This window comes from Pongo pygmaeus, chromosome 19, assembly GCF_028885625.2.
Source record: "Pongo pygmaeus isolate AG05252 chromosome 19, NHGRI_mPonPyg2-v2.0_pri, whole genome shotgun sequence".
NCBI classification, from domain to species: domain Eukaryota; kingdom Metazoa; phylum Chordata; class Mammalia; order Primates; family Hominidae; genus Pongo; species Pongo pygmaeus.
Window position 1 is genome coordinate 3,242,328 of NC_072392.2, and position 17,971 is coordinate 3,260,298.

At 41.3% G+C, this 17,971-nt stretch overlaps 1 protein-coding gene across 6 annotated transcripts in view; it reads right to left on the reverse strand.

The window, feature by feature from the left end:
• SPATA22 (spermatogenesis associated 22) overlaps positions 1-17,971 on the reverse strand; it is a 30,992-nt gene that overhangs the window by 7,256 nt on the left and 5,765 nt on the right. For 3 of the 6 annotated variants that reach the window (XM_054459276.2, XM_054459274.2, XM_054459275.2), the window contains exons 4-6: positions 12,414-12,474; positions 12,190-12,285; positions 1,629-1,971 (exon numbers count right to left, since the gene is read on the reverse strand). In XM_054459276.2, the coding sequence (XP_054315251.2) occupies positions 1,629-1,971; positions 12,190-12,285; positions 12,414-12,474 (500 nt within the window). The remainder of the gene's footprint in view (positions 1-1,628; positions 1,972-12,189; positions 12,286-12,413; positions 12,475-17,971) is intronic. The other 3 variants (XM_054459277.2, XM_054459279.2, XM_054459278.2) reach the window with 1 other exon arrangement.

Genomic DNA, 17,971 nt, shown 5'->3' on the forward strand with positions numbered 1-17,971 from the left:
ATACTAATTTTCAAAGGCAGGGGGACACTTTCCTTTGTGAGGGCAAGGGTTGTGAAGAACATATGATGGGACTTTTTTTCAAAATACAGGTAGTTTCTTCCCTCTTCCCCCTCTTAATCGATTCTAACATGCCTCCTGTTGATGATTACGGCCACAGTAAACCGCTGTTACTAAGGTGATTATGTCATATAATTCTTGAGTACAAGGAAACATAAGATTGAGAACCACTGTGAAACATGCTTTATTAATCTTATTTCCAACAAAAAACAAAACATGCAAAAACAAATTTTACCCCAATGGCTTTTGGAAAAGATTGCTTTTTCAGACATATGGGCAGAACAAAAACTAACAACTGTAAGAAGTTGTTACCATTCCTAGGCTGAAAGGGCAAGAGGAGAAAATGAAAGTATCAAGCCCAGGAAAGCTATACTCGTGAAGGGGCTACATCATGCAGTGACACAGCTACTGCTGGTGATTTAACATTTAAGACAAGAGAAAGTGAGAAAACCCAACGTTTCCTCCCACCCTGTGATGTCGTACCAGTGACTCCTACTGGCTGACCTCGAGCAAAAGCCAGCAAGCAAACAATCTCAGGATGATGCACTACGCAGGACAGTTCAGCCTTCCTCTAGCAAAAGCCAGCAAGCAAACAATCTCAGGATGATGCACTACGCAGGACAGTTCAGCCTTCCTCTAGCAAAAGCCAGCAAGCAAACAATCTCAGGATGATGCACTACGCAGGACAGTTCAGCCTTCCAGAACACAGAGAAGGGCAGGTGAAGAATCAAGCGGGCCAAGGGGCCAGGGAGCAGAAATGAGGAATAACCAGCACACATAACATATAAATAACATTTACAAAGAACAATTAGAGCACTGAGCGTAGAGAGGAAGTACAGGTGAGATACAGTTATAGGGAAGAATATAAACCAAAGCACACAGTGTATGCTATGTTTAGAGAATTGTGACGAGTCTGAAGTGGCTAGAGCATTAGACAATTAGTAGACTATGAAATATGAGGCTACAAAGGTAGACTAGGACAAGATCATAAAGCAAAGGTCATAAGTTGATCATAAAGAAAACTATGGCCTGCAGTGCAAATCTAACCTGCTATCTGTTTGTGTAAAGATTTGTTGGAGGAGAGTCGTGCCCATTCATTTATGTATTGCTTATGGCTGCTTCCAAGCTACAGTGGCAGAGTTGAGTAGTATTGTTGAGTAGCTGCAACAGAGACAGTATGGCCCATAAAGCCAAAAATACTGTCTGGCCCTTTAAGGAAAATGTTTGCTGACCTCTGTTGAAAAATACTTAGAATGACATATGAAGAGCCTGGATAAATTCATCAACAATGGATAAACTGTCATTATCTTTAAAATGAGTGTAAAGTGAAAGTCAGAATCCAGTAGAAAACTCTAAAGTTTGAAAGGAAAAGGAGCAGCCATTCATACCCTCTAAGAAAATATTTTGGAAACTAACATTCATCCACTTCAATAGAACTGAATATTTATGCTAATCAAGTAATGTATGTCATGGAATTTATTTCAGGTGCTCTTATCTCTGTAGTTTTCTAAATATTTACCTCACATTTTTAAAAATGTAAATAAGTCATTAATTTGTATTTAAATATTTACCTTCAGAGTGTTGTCTTCTGGAATATCATCCAACATTTGTTTCTTATATTGATTTTGTTGAAAATTGGGCTTAAGTGTCTGTAGTGCACTGTTTTTGTCTAGCCCTCTCATTGTGGAGCCAGATATTTTTGATGAATGTGTTTGTCTGAGTAGCTCAGTTTCTTTGTTGTGAGATAAGTTAGAAGGTTCAGGTATTCTTAATTGTTTTTGTTGTTGAGCTCCCGAACTCATTGGACAAGAATTTTTTCCATCATTTGCCACGAAGTTTGTTCGTTTACATTGAGGCTTAAAATCATTTTTATTCCAAGTTTTCAAGCTGGTATTTTTGTTACCATCTCTGTAGCTGTAATAGTGCAAAAAAAAAAAGCATTTGTTTCTATATGGTTTCTTAATTACAAAAAAAATTAATAATGAAAAATTCATTTATATGGCAATTTATGATTTAGAAAGCACTTTATAACTAACTACTGAGAAATTCCAAATACATCACAACAACCCTACAATGTTGTATTACCTCTCTTTCCAGATGAGAAGACTGATCCTTAATGAGGAATTAACTTGTCCAAAGTCATACAGGAAATTACTCACAAGTCTAGAACCCAGGAAATACAAGATCTCCCAACTCAGAGTCTAGTACTACAAAGTATATTTTTAAATGATAGCATTCTTCATATGATAGTAGTTGTATCCAAGTGGTAAGACTTTGAGGGCATTTGCATGCTTCTTTATATATTCAATTTTAAAATTTTCTACAAAGTAAAATTTTAAGAAGTTAAACTGTGGCTTAGCAATGATTTTAAATCACAAGGAGAATACATATAAGCAGGATAGATAGCTATCAATATTTGATTAGAAATTTTGTGGTTTTACTGCATAGCTTAAAAGCCCTATAATGTATTTGGTACAGCATTTGTCAGCAACATTAAGTGTGTTATATCAGCTGACCGGAACATTATACTAGATGCTAATGAGGCCAAAATCAAAAGCATAATTTCTGAGCAACCTAGTTAAGAGTTCCACAGGAAACAAAACTAGTCCAAGTCACAAATTATTTATTTATTTTTCTCGGAGACAGGGTCTCGCTCTGTCACCCAGGCTGGAATGTAATGGCAAGAACACAGCTCACTCTAGCATCAATCTCCCAGGCTCAAGCGATCCTCCCACCTCAGCCTCCTGAGTAGCTGTAACTACAGGTGAGTGCCACTATGCCCAGCTAATTTTTGTTATTTTTTGTAGGGACGGGGTTTCACCATGTTGCCCAAGCTGGCCACAAACTCCTGGGCTCAAGTGATCCACCTCCTTGGCCTCCCAAAGTGTTGGGACTAGAGGCATAAGCCACCATTCCCAGCCCACAAATTCTTAATTCTCAGTAATTTTACTGGAAATACCACAAGTATCACAAGAGGGCAACCAATACAACTCATCCCTTACTTAGGTAAATAATCCAAAAAGAGGTCTAGGTACACTACTGACCAGGAACAAATCCAAGTTTTATGAGGCCTGAAGCTTGTATAATTTGGGGAACACCGTTAATTGGGTACAAAGTTAGTATAAAATAATGAGAAAAGAAAGCACAATTACAACAATTTAAGTTATAAACACCACAAACATCACGATACCCAGAAAACAAATATTAGAATTATTATAAATTAACTGCCTGATACTCCTTTATAGAAATTTTTTCCTACACTGATCACTTCTTCATACGACAATAATTTTGTAATTTTTTTGGACTCAGGCCAGTCTCAAACCCATGGGCACAAGTGATTCTCCCGCCTCAATCTCCAGAGTAGCTGGCACTACAGGTATGTACCATCACATGCAACAATTTTGTAATTTTATTTTCAATAAAGAGAACAGAAACACAATTTTGTCTTTCCTCTCTCTCATGGTTATAGAAATTACTTTTATTATTCATAGTCTAGAAAAATTTATTTCAGCTTTACAACTCTCTATTAGTAACAGCACATTTGTAGTAATGCCAAAGATCACTGATCACAGAACATCATTAACAGATATAATAATAATGAAAAAGTTTGAAATATTGCAAGAAGTACCAAAATGTGACATAGAAACATGCAGTGAGCACATGCTGTCGGAAAAATGGCACCAATCGACTTGCTCAGTGCAGGGTTACCACGAACCTTCGACTTGTAAAGAATGCAGTATCTGTGAAGTGCAATAAAGCAAAGTGCAACATAATAAGGTATGCCTATATGAGGAGTGGCTGAGTGGATTAAAGATCCAACTGTATGCTGTCTACAATGAACTCAGTTTGGATTCAAAGACACATAAAAGCTGAGAATAAAGGGATGAAAAAAGATATTCCATGCAAACGGCAACCAAAAGAAAACAGGGGTGGCTAAGTTTATGTCAGACAAAATAGACTTTAAGTTAAAAGTTGTCTCTAAAGACAAAGAAGGTCATTATATAATGATAAATGGGTAAATTCAATAGGAAGATATAAAAATTGTGAATATATATACATCCAATATCAGAGCACGTAAATATATAAAGCAAATATTGACAAATCTAAAAGGAAAAATTGACAGCAACGTAATAAAAAAAAGAAAGCTCGATACTCCACTTTTAATAATAGATAAATCATCCAGACAGAAAAATCAATAAACAGTGAACTTGAACACCACTATGGATCAAATGGACCCAAAAGACATATATAGAATTTGCCAACCAACAGCAGAAGACTACACATTCTTCTCAAGCACAGATGGAACTTTCTCAAGGATAACTCACATGTTGGGTCACAAAATCAGACTTAACAAATTTAAGAAGATCAAAATCATACCAAGTATCTTTTCTGACCATAATGGTATAAAACTAGAAATCAATAACAGCTAGAAAATGGAAAAATTCGCCAGGCATGGGGGCTTATGTCTGTAATCCCAGTACTTTGGGAGGCCGAGGCGGGCGGATCACAAGGCCAAGAGATCGAGACTGTCCTGGCTAACATGGTGAAACCCCGTCTCTACTAAAAATACAAAAATTAGCTGGGTGTGGTGGCATGCACCTGTAGTCCCAGCTACTTGGGAGGCTGAGGCAGAAGAATCACTTGAACCTGGGAGGCGGAGGTTGCAGTGAGCCGAGGTTGCACCACTGCACTCCAGCCTGGGCGACAGAGACTCCGTCGCAATTAAAAAAAAAAAATGAAAATGAAAAAATTCACAAATACAACAACACACTCTTGAACAATTATTGATCAAAGAGGGAATTAAAAAAGAAAATCTTAAAATTATCTTGAGACAGAAACAAAACATAACATACCAAAACTTATGAGAAAGCAAAAGCAGTACTAAGGGCAGTTTATAGCAATGAATGCCTAAGTGGAAATAAAAAGATCTCAAATAAGCATCCTAACTTCACACTTACAGGAATTAGAAAAAGAATAACAAACTAAGCCCAAAATAAGCATATAAAGGCAATAATAGGACTAGAGTAGAAATAAATAAAATAGAGAATAAAAAAAAAAAAAAAAAAGCAAAACTGGGACCAGGCAAGGTGGCTCACACCTGTAATCCCAGCACTTTGGGAGGCCGAGGCAGGCGGATCACAAGGCCAAGAGATCGAGACCATCCTGGCCAACATGGTGAAACCCCGTCTCTACTAAAAATATAAAAATTAGCTGGGCATGGTGGGGCAGGCCTGTAGTCCCAGCTACTCGGGAGGCTGAGACAGGAGAATTGCTTGAACCCGAGAGCAGAGGTTGCAGTGAGCCGAGATCGTGCCACTGCACTCCAGCCTGGCAACAGAGTGAGACTCTGTCTCAAAAAGAAAAAAAAAGAAAAACTAAGAGCTTATTTTTTTGAAAAGATAAAGTCGACAGCCCCTTACATAGACTAAAAAAAGAAAAAAGAAGATTTAAATAAATGAAAGAGGAGACATACAATGGATTTCTCAGAAATAAAAAAGATCATAAGGGACTATTATGAACATTATATGACAACAAATTGGATAACACAGAAGAAATGGATAAATACCTAGAAACAAGCAACTTACCAAGATTGAATCAAGAAGAGGTACAAAGCCTAAACAGACCAATAATAAGGAGATTAAAGAAGTAATCAAAAACCTCTCAACAAAGAAAAGCCCAGGACCAGATGACTTCACAGTGAATTCTATCAAACATTCAAAGACAAATTAATACCAATCTTTCTTAAATTCTTTCATAAAACAAGAGGGAATTCCACTTCCAAATTCATTTTATGAGACTAGCATCACTCTGATATCAAAATCAAACAAAGACACTGCTAGAAAACTACAGGCCAATATCACTAAAGAACATAGATGCAAAAATCCTCAATAAATACTAGCAAGGCAAATTCAACAGCACATCAAAAAAATTACCTGTCGAGTACTCTGCTCACTTCATGGGTGAGGTGACAGGATCCATACTTCAAACCTTAGCATCACACAATATTCCCATGTAAACAAATCTGCACATGTACCCCCTATATTTAAAGTGAAAGTTGAAATATTTTTTTAAAAAATTATACACCATGATTAACTGGGCTTTATTTCTGGGATGCAAGGTTGGCTTAACATACGCAAATCAATCAATGTTATACACCACAGTAGCAGAATTAAAGATAAAAATAGATGCAGAAAAAGCATCTGACAAAGTTCAACATCCATTCAGTTTACTCTAAAAAAAATAAGTATAGAAGGAACATACTCCAACACAATAAAGGTCATTTGCAAAATTCCCACAGCTAACATCATAATGGGGGAAAACTGAAAGTTTTTTTCAAAGATCCAGTACGACACAAGGATGCCCACTCTTACCACTTCTATTCAAACATAGTTACAGGCTGGGCATTCTAAATCTGAAAATCCAAAACTCAAAATGCTCCAATATTTGAAACTTTTTGAGCAACAACATGATGCTCAACGGAAATGCTCACTGAAGCATTTCAGATTTTGAATTTTCAAATTTAAGATACTCAACTGGCAGGTATTCTGCAAATATTCCAAACTCCAAAAAAATCTGAAACATTTCTGATCCCAAATATTTCAGATAAGGAATACTCAACCAGTCTTGGAAGTCCTAGCCAATCAATTAGCCAAGAAAAGGAAATAAAAGGAACGCAAATTGGAAAGGATGAAGTAAATGTCTCTGTTTGCAGATGACATGATCTTGTATGTAGAAAACCCTAAAAACTCCATTGAGAAACTGTTAGAACTAAAAAATGAATTCAATAAAGTTGCAGGATACAAAATCAACATACAAAAATCAGGAGCATTTCTTTACATCAACAACAGACATCTCAAAAGGAAACCACAAGAATGATCCCATTTACAATAACACCAAAAAGAATAAAATACTTAGGAATAAATGACCAAGATGGAGAAAGGTCTATACACTAAAAAGTATAAAACACTGATTAAAAAAAAAACACTGAAGACAAAATAAATGAAAAATCCTGTGTCATGGATTTGAAGAATTGATACTGTTAAATGTCCAAACTACCCAAAGTGATCTACAGACTCAATGCAATCCCTATCAAAATTTCAATGATATTTTTCACAGAAATAGAAAAAACAATCCTAAATTCATATGGAACCACAAAAGACTCTGAATAGCCAAAACAATCTTGAGAAAGAACAAAGCTGCAGCCATCACACTTCCTGATTTCAAGTTATACCTAAAAGCTACAGTAATCAAAACAGTATGGTACTGGTATTAAAACAGGCACATAGATCAACAGAACAGAGTAGAGAGCCCAGAAATAAATCCATACATTTACATTTACATTTAATTGATTTTCAACAAAAGTGAGAAGAACACACAATGGGAAAAAAGTCTCTGCCATAAATAGCGTTGGAAAAATTGGATATCCAGGTGCAGAATAATGGAATTGGACCCTTACCTTACACCATATACAAAAATCAACTCAACATGGATTAAAGACTTAAATGTAAGAACTGAAACCATGAAACTCTTAGGAAAAAACGTAGAGAACAAGCTCCTTGACACTGGTCTTGCAAATGACTTTTTTCAATATGACACCAAAAGCACAGTCAACAAAAGCAAAAGTAAATATTGGAGAACTACATCAAACTAAAAAGCTTCTGCACAGTAAAGGAAATAATCAACAGAGTGAAAAGGCAATCTATAGCATGGGAGAAAATTTTGACAAACTATATAACTGATAAGTAGTTAATATCCAAAATATTTAAGGAATTCACAGAACTCAGTAACAAAAAACAACACAATTTAAAGATGAGCAAAGAACCTAAATAGACATTTTCCTAAAGAAGACACACAGATGGCCAATAGGTATATAAAAAGGTGCTCAACATCACTAATCATCAGGAAAATGCAAATCAAAACTACAATGATATATTATCAATTCACACTTGTTAGGATAGCTGTCATCAAAAATTCCAAAGATAACAAGTGTTGGCGGGGGTGCAGAAAAAAGGCAATCCTTGTACACTCTTGGTGGAAATGTAACTTGGTACAACCATTATGAAAAACAGTATGGAAGTTCCTCAAAAAATTAAAAACAGAACTACTATATAATCTAACAATTCCACTTCTGGATATATATCCAAAGGAAATGAAATTAGTATCTCAAAGACATATCTGCATTTCCAGATTCATTGCAGTATTACTCACAATAGCCAAGAGGGCCAGGCACGGTGGCTCACACCTGTAATCCCAGCACTTTGGGAGGCTGAGGCAGGCGGATCACATGAGGTCAGGAGTTCGAGACCAGCCTGGCCAACATGGTGAAACCCCATCTCTACTAAAATACGAAATTAGCCAGGCATAGTGGTGCATGCCTATAATCCCAGCTACTCAAGAGGCTGAGGCAGGAGAATCACTTGATCCCAGGAGGCGGAGGTTGCAGTGAGCCAAGACCACACCATTGCACTCACATTGTCTTGTCGCCATTGCCTGGGCAACAAGAGCGAAACTTCGCCAAAAAAAAAAAAAAAATCCAAGATACGTAAACAACGTAAGTGACAGATAAATGGACTAACAAATGCATCATAAAGAGATAACGGAATACTATTCAGACATTAAAAACAAGTAAATCCTGCCATTTTTGACAACATGGATGAACCTAGAGGATGTTATGCTAAGTGAAATAAGTCAGACACAGAAAGAAAAATACTATATGTGCTTACTTATATGTGGGATCTTTACAAATCAAACTCATAGAAGCAGAGAGTAGAATAGTAGTTACCAGGGGTGAAGAGGTGGGAGAAATAAGGTGATGTCAGTCAAAGGGTACAAACTTTTAGTTACACAGAATGAGTAAATTCTAGAGATCTAATGTAGAGCATGAGGACTATAGGTAATAATACTGTGTTATACAGATGAAAATCACTTAGAAGGTAGATCTTAAGTGTTCTCACCACAAGAAAAAATGGTAATTATGTGAAGAGATGGATATGTTAATTAGCTTGACTGAAATCAGGTCACTATGTATATGCATATTAAAATATCAGGTTGTACACCTTAAATATATATAATTTTTTTTAAAAAAATACTTTTTTTGAAACAGGATCTCACTTTGTCACCCAGGCTAGAGTGCAGTGGCAGGATCTCAGCTCACTGCAACCTCCACCTCCCAGGTTCCAGTGATTCTCCTGCCTCAGCCTCCCAAGTAGCTGGGATTACAGGCATGCGCCACCACGCCTGGCTAATTTTTGTATTTTTTTGGTAGAGACAGGGTTTCCCCATGTTGGCCAGGCTGGTCTCAAACTCCTGACCTCAAGTGATCCGCCTGCCTCCGCCTCCCAAAGTGCCGGGATTACAGGTGTGAGCCACTGCATCTGGCCCTAATTAAATTTTTTTTAAGATAACAATAGAAATACAATATTCAACCGCAGTCAGAACCGTTAACAAGGATGAGATTGTCAAGAGAGTGTTCCAGAGGCAAATAGAGTCCAAAAGAAAATATTCCTCATATCTTTGGCCATCCTGAGCAAATTGAAGGAGATCTAAAAGTTTAAAAATTTAGTTATATGGATATTGGGGGCTTGCCACCTCCTTTTATGAATTACTGACTTAAGTTATATACTATTTTATATTATTAAACTTTTATAATAGATCTGTGTAACAAGAATGGTTGAAAGACACAATGTGTAATAAGAAAATTCTGGGTGAATCAGAGCAATAGGCATTCTAAGTATTCCACATACAAGCACGTTAGATAAATTCATGTATTTGTAAAATCCTTAATCAAGCGTTTTCTTGGTAGTGATAGACAAGACAGCACAAAGTTATATAAATACATCAGAACTGTATGTTTTATCCACAATATATATTGAGTACTGAAGGAACCTTAGATATCATCTAGTTCGATTTTTTTCCCATGGATAAAGACATAAGACTCAAAAAAGGTGAAATGGCTTTTTTCTGTTCAAAAATAAATTAATGATTAACTCTGGATCAGTGCAACTATGAATAATTTTCTTTTTACCTTTTTTCTAGAATTATTCTATTATTTTCATAATGAGAATAGTAAGTTATTTTAGAAAAAAATAATATCCTTATCTTCCCTTAAAATTTATGCATTTATCTGAACCCGTTTGCCAGGTTGTGTTCAGTTCTCAGCTTCTAAAGCCTTCATCTCACCGAGCACAATAGTGTATGCCTGTAATCCCAGCACTTTGGGAGGCTGAGGTGAGGGAATCACTTGAGCCCAGGAGTTCAAGACCAGCCTGGGCAACATAGCAAGGCCTCATCTCTACTAAAAATGTAAAAATTAGCCAGGCATGGTGGTACAAACCTATAGTCAGTCCCACCTACTCAGGTGGCTGAGGTAGGAGGATTGTTTAAGCCCAGGAGTTCAAGGTTGCAATGAGCTATGATCATGACACTGCACTCCAGCCTGGGCAACACAGCAAGATCCAGTCTCAAAAAAAAAAGATTAAAAATGTTAAAAGTCCTCATCACCTCAACTCCTCAACTGAGATGTCTTAACTACTAAGTAAGTACAAGCTCAATGTCTCCTCAGAGTCTAAAGCCAATTGTAGGAGCTTTGGCAAACAAGCTCATCCTTACTAATCTTACTAATTGTACATATCCTAATTCTGGTGAATGAAATCTATATTGATAATGTGTCTAATAACACAGTATCTATAAGGAGTGTACTTTGCTCTTGGAAACTCCATGTCCCAAGAAAGTATAGACTAGGCTGCCAGAAACAATACAGGATGGCCAGTTAAATTTGCATTTCAAATAAGTAACAAATTTTTGGTATGTCCCAAATATTGGCTGTGACACATACTAAAAAATTCCTGATTACCTGAAATTCAAATTTAACTGGGCATCCTTCATTTTTATTTGCTAAATCTGGCAACTGTAGCCTGGACTCCAAACCTGAAGATTAGTCCTTTAATTGGTTCAAAAGATCTTCAGCAGATTACCAACTGCCTGCATGGATTTTTAAATGTTCTCTACTCCTGGATTTCCTGTTGTATTCCAACAGTCTGACAGATCATGTATTAATTCAAATTGTAATATCCAGTACTGGCTGCCTGTCCAGATTACAATCTGTTTACCTAATTATCTGTTTAATGCTTGCCAGAATGGATTTTCTTCTAGCACCTGCAGTTGGAACAATGTCTCTAAGAACCATGCCAAACCACTGAACAGGCCTAGTTTTAAGGCCTTGTTATGAAGAAACTAATGGAATGGTCCTGGGGAAACTAGCATGAATAATAAAATCAAAACTAATTTTTAAATAAAGATATTATTTCAATGTATTTATTAACAACTATATAAAAAGTTCCCCCGTTTAAAAAAATACAATATCTTTATATAATAAAAATGAGAATAGTATTAACTTCATATGGTTGTTGTAAGGATTATTGAAATAACATATCAAAGCACTTAACAGTGACTGATTTGGTGTTATTTTCCCAGCGCTTTGTTTCTAAAATTATTTCCTTCAATATTGCCATTTATCCAAGTCTACTAAAATCCAACCAAGAAAAATCCATGTTCTTTTTCTATCAATTTTTTCATACTATTTAAACATTAAACTTTGGTCCTTATGGCAAGAACCCTCACCATCTTTTTTACCATCTTCTTCATTTCTTGAGCCCCTACTATTGCAGATGCATATGCATCTCAGCCTCCATTTTTCTTTCTTCTTCCATTCTGTTTACCTTGAAGCTGACTGTCTTGCAGGATAAGACTGAGTACTCTAATTGGTTCTCAATTCCTAAATACAATCAATACTAACATATGATTCCTGTCTATTGTCAATTAAATCATTAATAACCCATAAGCAAAATCATAAAATTCATAGCAATGAATATTGGCAGAAATTTCATTGTCACATTAAGAATCTTTTGAAGCATAATCACTGTGAAATTTACATATTTTTTAAGTTTTTTACATGCATGTTCTCTTAAGTTCTTTCACAAAACATAATTAATACTGCCATAGTTGTTATTTATAGAAATTTCCTAAATGTAATTCTGTCTGAGAAACAAAGAAGTGAAGGAGGAGGGAAGAATGAAGAGGAAGACAGGAAAATGAGAAGGAATAGAAGAAGAAAGAAATTTTAAGTAGACTCACCTCCAACCACCCTGGCTTCTTCCAGTATTTGATTGAATAGAGTTAAAGATAGAATCTTGACTTCTCAGAGGACGAGAAACTGAATGTGGTATTTGCCTTTCAAGGGAATATGTCTTGTTAAATATTAATAGTTTGCTCTCAAATTGAGAAATTAAGACATACATAGAAGAACAAAATCAGTCAGTGACAGACACACATCCAATGGTTTATATTTCTCCACATACCGGGTGTCCACTGTTTTCATTACAGGAGCCAACTCTGGATTCACAGCTTCCCAGGCCCAATCTCAAAAGATATAAGTAACATAGATAAAAGAAAGATAGGTAGTATTTTTCAAAATGATAACTTCATACTTATTTAATTTGGGGGGTTTAAAAGCTTGAAGAAGAAAAAACTTGAATATATGGATTTCTTCAACAGTACTTTGTTGGAAAACCTGTCACAGCCTGCTTTATTAATTTTTTTTTTTTTTTTTTTTTTTTTTTATTTTTTTTTTTTTTTTTTTTTTTTTTTTTATTGATAGCTTTTTCTGTACAGTTCTCTTATTTTGAGAAGTGAGAATCTAATTTTTTGCTTAATTTTTTTTTTCTTTTTTTTTTTTTTTTTTTTTTTTTAATTTCTGAAGTATTTATTGATCATTCTTGGGTGTTTCTCGGAGAGGGGGATATGGCAGGGTCATAGGATAATAGTGGAGAGAAGGTCAGGAGATAAACACATGAACAAAGGTCTCTGGTTTTCCTAGGCAGAGGACCCTGCGGCCTTCTGCAGTGTTTGTGCCCCTGAGTACTTGAGATTAGGGAGTGGTGATGACTCTTAAAGAGCATGCTGCCTTCAAGCATCTGTTTAACAAAGCACATCTTGCACCACCCTTAATCCATTTAACCCTGAGTTGACACAGCACATGTTTCAGAGAGCAGGGGGCTGGGGGAAAGGCCATAGATCAACAGCATCCCAAGGCAGAAGAATTTCTCCTAGTCAGAACAAAATGGAGTCTCCTATGCCCACCCCTTTCTACACAGACACAGCAACAATCTGATCTCTCCTTCCTTTCCCCACACTTCCTCCCCTTCTCTTCAACGAAACCGCCATCGTCCTCATGGCCCGCTCCCGATGGTCGCTGTCTCTTCGGAGCTGTTGGGTACACCTCCCAGACAGGGCAGCCGGGCAGAGGCGCTCCTCACCTCCCAGACAGGGCGGCTGGGCAGAGGCGCCCCTCGCTTCCCAGACGGGGCCGCCCGGGCAGAGGCGCTCCTCTCCTCCCAGACGGGGTGGCCGGGCAGAGGCGCTCCTCACTTCCCCGACGGGGCCGCCCGGGCAGAGGCGCTCCTCGCTTCCCAGACGGGGCCGCCCGGGCAGAGGCGCTCCTCAGTTCCTCCCAGACCGGGTGGCAGCCGGGCAGAGGCGCTCCTCACCTCCCAGACGGGGCGGCCGGGCAGAGGCGCTCCTCACTTCCCCGACGGGGCGGCCGAGCAGAGGCGCTCCTCACTTCCCAGAGGGGGCGGCCGAGCAGAGGCGCTCCTCACTTCCCAGAGGGGGCGGCCGGGCAGAGGCGCTCCTCACTTCCCAGACGGGGCGGCCGGGCAGAGACGCTCCTCACTTCCTCCCAGATGGGGTGGCGGCCAGGCAGAGGCGCTCCTCACCTCCCAGACAGGGCGGCCGGGCAGAGGCGCTCCTCACTTCCCAGACTGGGCGGCCGGGCAGAGGCGCTCCTCACCTCCCAGACGGGGCGACCAGGCAGAGGCGCTCCTCACTTCCCAGACGGTGTGGCGGCCGGGCAGAGGTGCTCCTCCCTTCCCAGATGGGGCAGCCAGGCAGAGGCGCTCCTCACTTCCCAGACGGTGTGGCGGCCGGGCAGAGGCGCTCCTCCCTTCCCAGATGGGGCAGCCAGGCAGAGGCGCTCCTCACTTCCCAGACGGTGTGGCGGCCGGGCAGAGGCGCTCCTCCCTTCCCAGATGTGGCAGCCAGGCAGAGGCGCTCCTCACTTCCTCCCAGACGGGGTGGCGGCCAGGCAGAGGCGCTCCTCACTTCCCAGAGGGGGCGGCCGGGCAGAGGTGCTCCTCACTTCCTCCCAGACGGGGTGGCAGCCGGGCAGAGGCACTCCTCACCTCCCAGACGGGGCGGCCGGGCAGAGGTGCTCCTCATCTCCCAGACGGGGCGGCCGGGCAGAGGTGCTCCTCATCTCCCAGACGGGGCAGCCGGGCAGAGGTGCTCCTCATTTCCTCCCAGACGGGGTGACGGCCGGGCAGAGGCACTCCTCACCTCCCAGACGGGGCGGCCGGGCAGAGGCGCTCCTCACCTCCCAGACGGAGTGGTCAGGCAGAGGCGCTCCTCACTTCCCAGACGGGGTGGCAGCCGGGCAGAGGCGCTCCTCACCTCCCAGACGGGGTGGCCGGGCAGAGGCGCTCCTCCCTTCCCAGACGGAGTGGCCAGGCAGAGGCGCTCCTCACCTCCCAGAGTGGGCGGCCGGGCAGAGGTGCTCCTCACTTCCTCCCAGACGGGGTGGCGGCCAGGCAGAGGCGCTCCTCACCTCCCAGACGGGGCGGCCGGGCAGAGGCACTCCTCACCTCCCAGAGTGGGCGGCCGGGCAGAGGCGCTCCTCACCTCCCAGAGTGGGCGGCCGGGCAGAGGCGCTCCTCACTTCCCAGAGTGGGCGGCCGGGCAGAGGCGCTCCTCACTTCCCAGAGTGGGCGGCCGGGCAGAGGCGCTCCTCACTTCCCAGAGTGGGCGGCCGGGCAGAGGCGCTCCTCACTTCCCAGAGTGGGCGGCCGGGCAGAGGCGCTCCTCACTTCCCAGAGTGGGCGGCCGGGCAGAGGCGCTCCTCACTTCCCATAGGGGGTGGCAGCCGGGCAGAGGCGCTCCTCACTTCCCAGATGGGGCAGCTGGGCAGAGGTGCTCCTCACTTCCTCCCAGACGGGGTGGCGGCCAGGCAGAGGCGCTCCTCACCTCCCAGACGGGGCGGCCGGGCAGAGGCACTCCTCACCTCCCAGACGGGGCGGCTGGGCAGAGGCGCTCCTCATCTCCCAGAAGGGGCGGCTGGGCAGAGGCGCTCCTCACTTCCCATATGGGGTGGCAGCCGGGCAGAGGCGCTCCTCACTTCCCAGACGGGGTGGCGGCCAGGCAGAGGCGCTCCTCACTTCCCAGATAGGGCAACAGGGCAGAGGCGCTCCTCACTTCCTCCCAGATGGGGCGGCCGGGCAGAGGTGCTCCTCATCTCCCAGACGGGGCAGCCGGGCAGAGGCGCTCCTCACTTCCTCCCAGACGGGGTGGCAGCCGGGCAGAGGCGCTCCTCACATCCCAGATGATGGGCGGCCGGGCAGAGGCGCTCCTCACTTCCCGGATAGGGCGGCCGGGCAGAGGGGCTCCTCACATCCCAGACGATGGGCGGCCAGGCAGAGACGCTCCTCACTTCCTAGACGGGGTGGCGGTGGGGCAGAGGCTGTAATCTTAGCACTTTAAGAGGCCAAGGCAGGAGGCTGGTAGGTGGAGGTTGCAGAGAGCCGAGATCACACCACTGCACTCCAGCCTGAGCACCATTGAGCATTGAGTTAGCGAGACTCCGTCTGCAATCCCAGCACCTCGGGAGGCCGAGGCAGGCAGATCACTCGAGGCCAGGAGCTGGAGACCAGCCCGGTCAACACGGCGAAACCCCGTCTCCACCAAAAATACAAAAACCATTCAGGCGTGGCGGCGCGCGCCTGCAATCCCAGGCACTCGGCAGGCCAAGGCAGGAGAGTCACAGGAGCCCGAGGCAGGGAGGTTGCAGCAAGCCGAGATCCCGGCAGTACAGTCCAGCTTCGGCAACAGAGGGAGACCGAAAAAAGAAGGAGAGGGAGACCGAAAAAAAGAGGGGAGAGGGAGAGGGAGAGGGAGAGGGAGAGGGAGAGGGAGAGGGAGAGGGAGAGGGAGAGGGAGAGGGAGAGGGAGAGGGAGAGGGAGAGGGAGAGGGAGAGGGAGAGGGAGCTGCTTTATTAATTTTTATAGATGTCTTTCTTATCCATTGTATTTTAAGCAAAGATAATTTAATCTGTATCTTTTCTACAATCAGTTCTAGTATAGTATCTTTAACTTTGTAACATGAATTTCATCTAACCCAATGTTTATTGAACTTTTAAAATCTCGCCCACAGAAAGAAATACATCATAACTCAGAACATATATATGCATGATATATGTGAGACAGAGACAGAGAGATAGAGAAAGGAGAAAAAAGAATATAAAACTTCACCATCAAATCTTATCCTTAATATGTGTGATACACTCTGAAAATCTTATCCTTAATACGTGTGATACACTCTGACACAGTCATGTGTCACTTAATGACAGGGACACATTCTAAGAAATGCATTGTTAGGTGAGTTTGTTGTGCAAACAACATAGAGTGTACTTACACAAAGCTGGAGAGTACAGCTTGTACACACCTAGGCTATATGTTACAACCTATTGTTCCTAGGCTACAAACTTGTGCAACATGTTACTGTACTCAATACCATAGGCAATTGTAACATAATAGTATTTGTGTATCTAAACATATCTAAACATAGAAAAGGTACAGTAAAAATATAATATAAAAGATAAAAACCAATACACCTTAAGAGGGCACTTACCATAAATGGAGCTTGCAGGACTGAAAGTTGCTCTAGGTGAGTTAGTGATTAAGTGGTGAGTGAATATGAAGGCCTAGGACATTACTGTATACACTACTGTACACTAAACACACCATACATTTAGGCTACATTTATAAAAAAATAATAAACTGTGCTATGACATTATGACAGCTACTATGCTATGTCACTAGGAGATAGAAATGTTTCAGCTCCATTATATTTGTAATGGCACCACCATCACACAGGTGGTGTGATTGACCAAAACATGGTTATGCAGTGCATGGCTGTATTTTCTCTTCTACTCTATTCTCTTCTATTTGTTTTTTTCAAAGATCGATTATACCTCAGACTGATTAATGGATCAAGACAAACATTTTTAAAAAACACTGATGTAGTCCTCTCTCTTACCCAACACAGGAAAACTACTATTTCTGACAAATAGTAATCCTGATCCGAGCTTGAAGTACTTCAGGAGGACACACATTTCCTTATGGAGTAGCTCAATTTTTCAAGGTTAACATTCATGCTACTTATAAAAATATTTTAAATGACGGAATGTTTTCTAAATGGTGGAGTATGACCAGATAAATGCCCAGTTGTGCATAACCATGTGAATTTATGATTTTTATACACAAAAATTGGAAACATATGAACTTCATACTTAAAATTCTTCAAATATATCTTTTATATATTTTGTTTTCTTTAAACAAAATACAGATTTAGAAGTATGTTAAAGTCTATGGGAGCACACGGGATGAAATTAACATACAAGTATTGCTGTATCAGAGATATTTTTAAATTCTAGCTATATAAGATCCTATTAATGGTTTTTAAAATGTGCCCCCAAAATGTAAATGTATATAACCAGCATGTATCACGTATATTTCAGAATGTCTGCCTGCCCATTCTTCCAGAGGAAAGTAAAAAGTCAACAACAACGATTAAGACCTCCCAGCATCCACCAAACCTCAGCTAACTGGTTCAGAAGTAAGAGGCCTAACCTAAACCTAAGCCAGGATTTCAGTGGCCTTACTTAAAAGATGAGCTGAATCACATGCTGTCTCTAGGATTTGAATTAAGAGATACAGAGGGCAGTCTACCAGTGACCTCTGAGAACTACAACTAAAAGGTTATGCAAACTCACAGGAAGAGCAACTTAGTTCATGTGCCAGTTGAAGC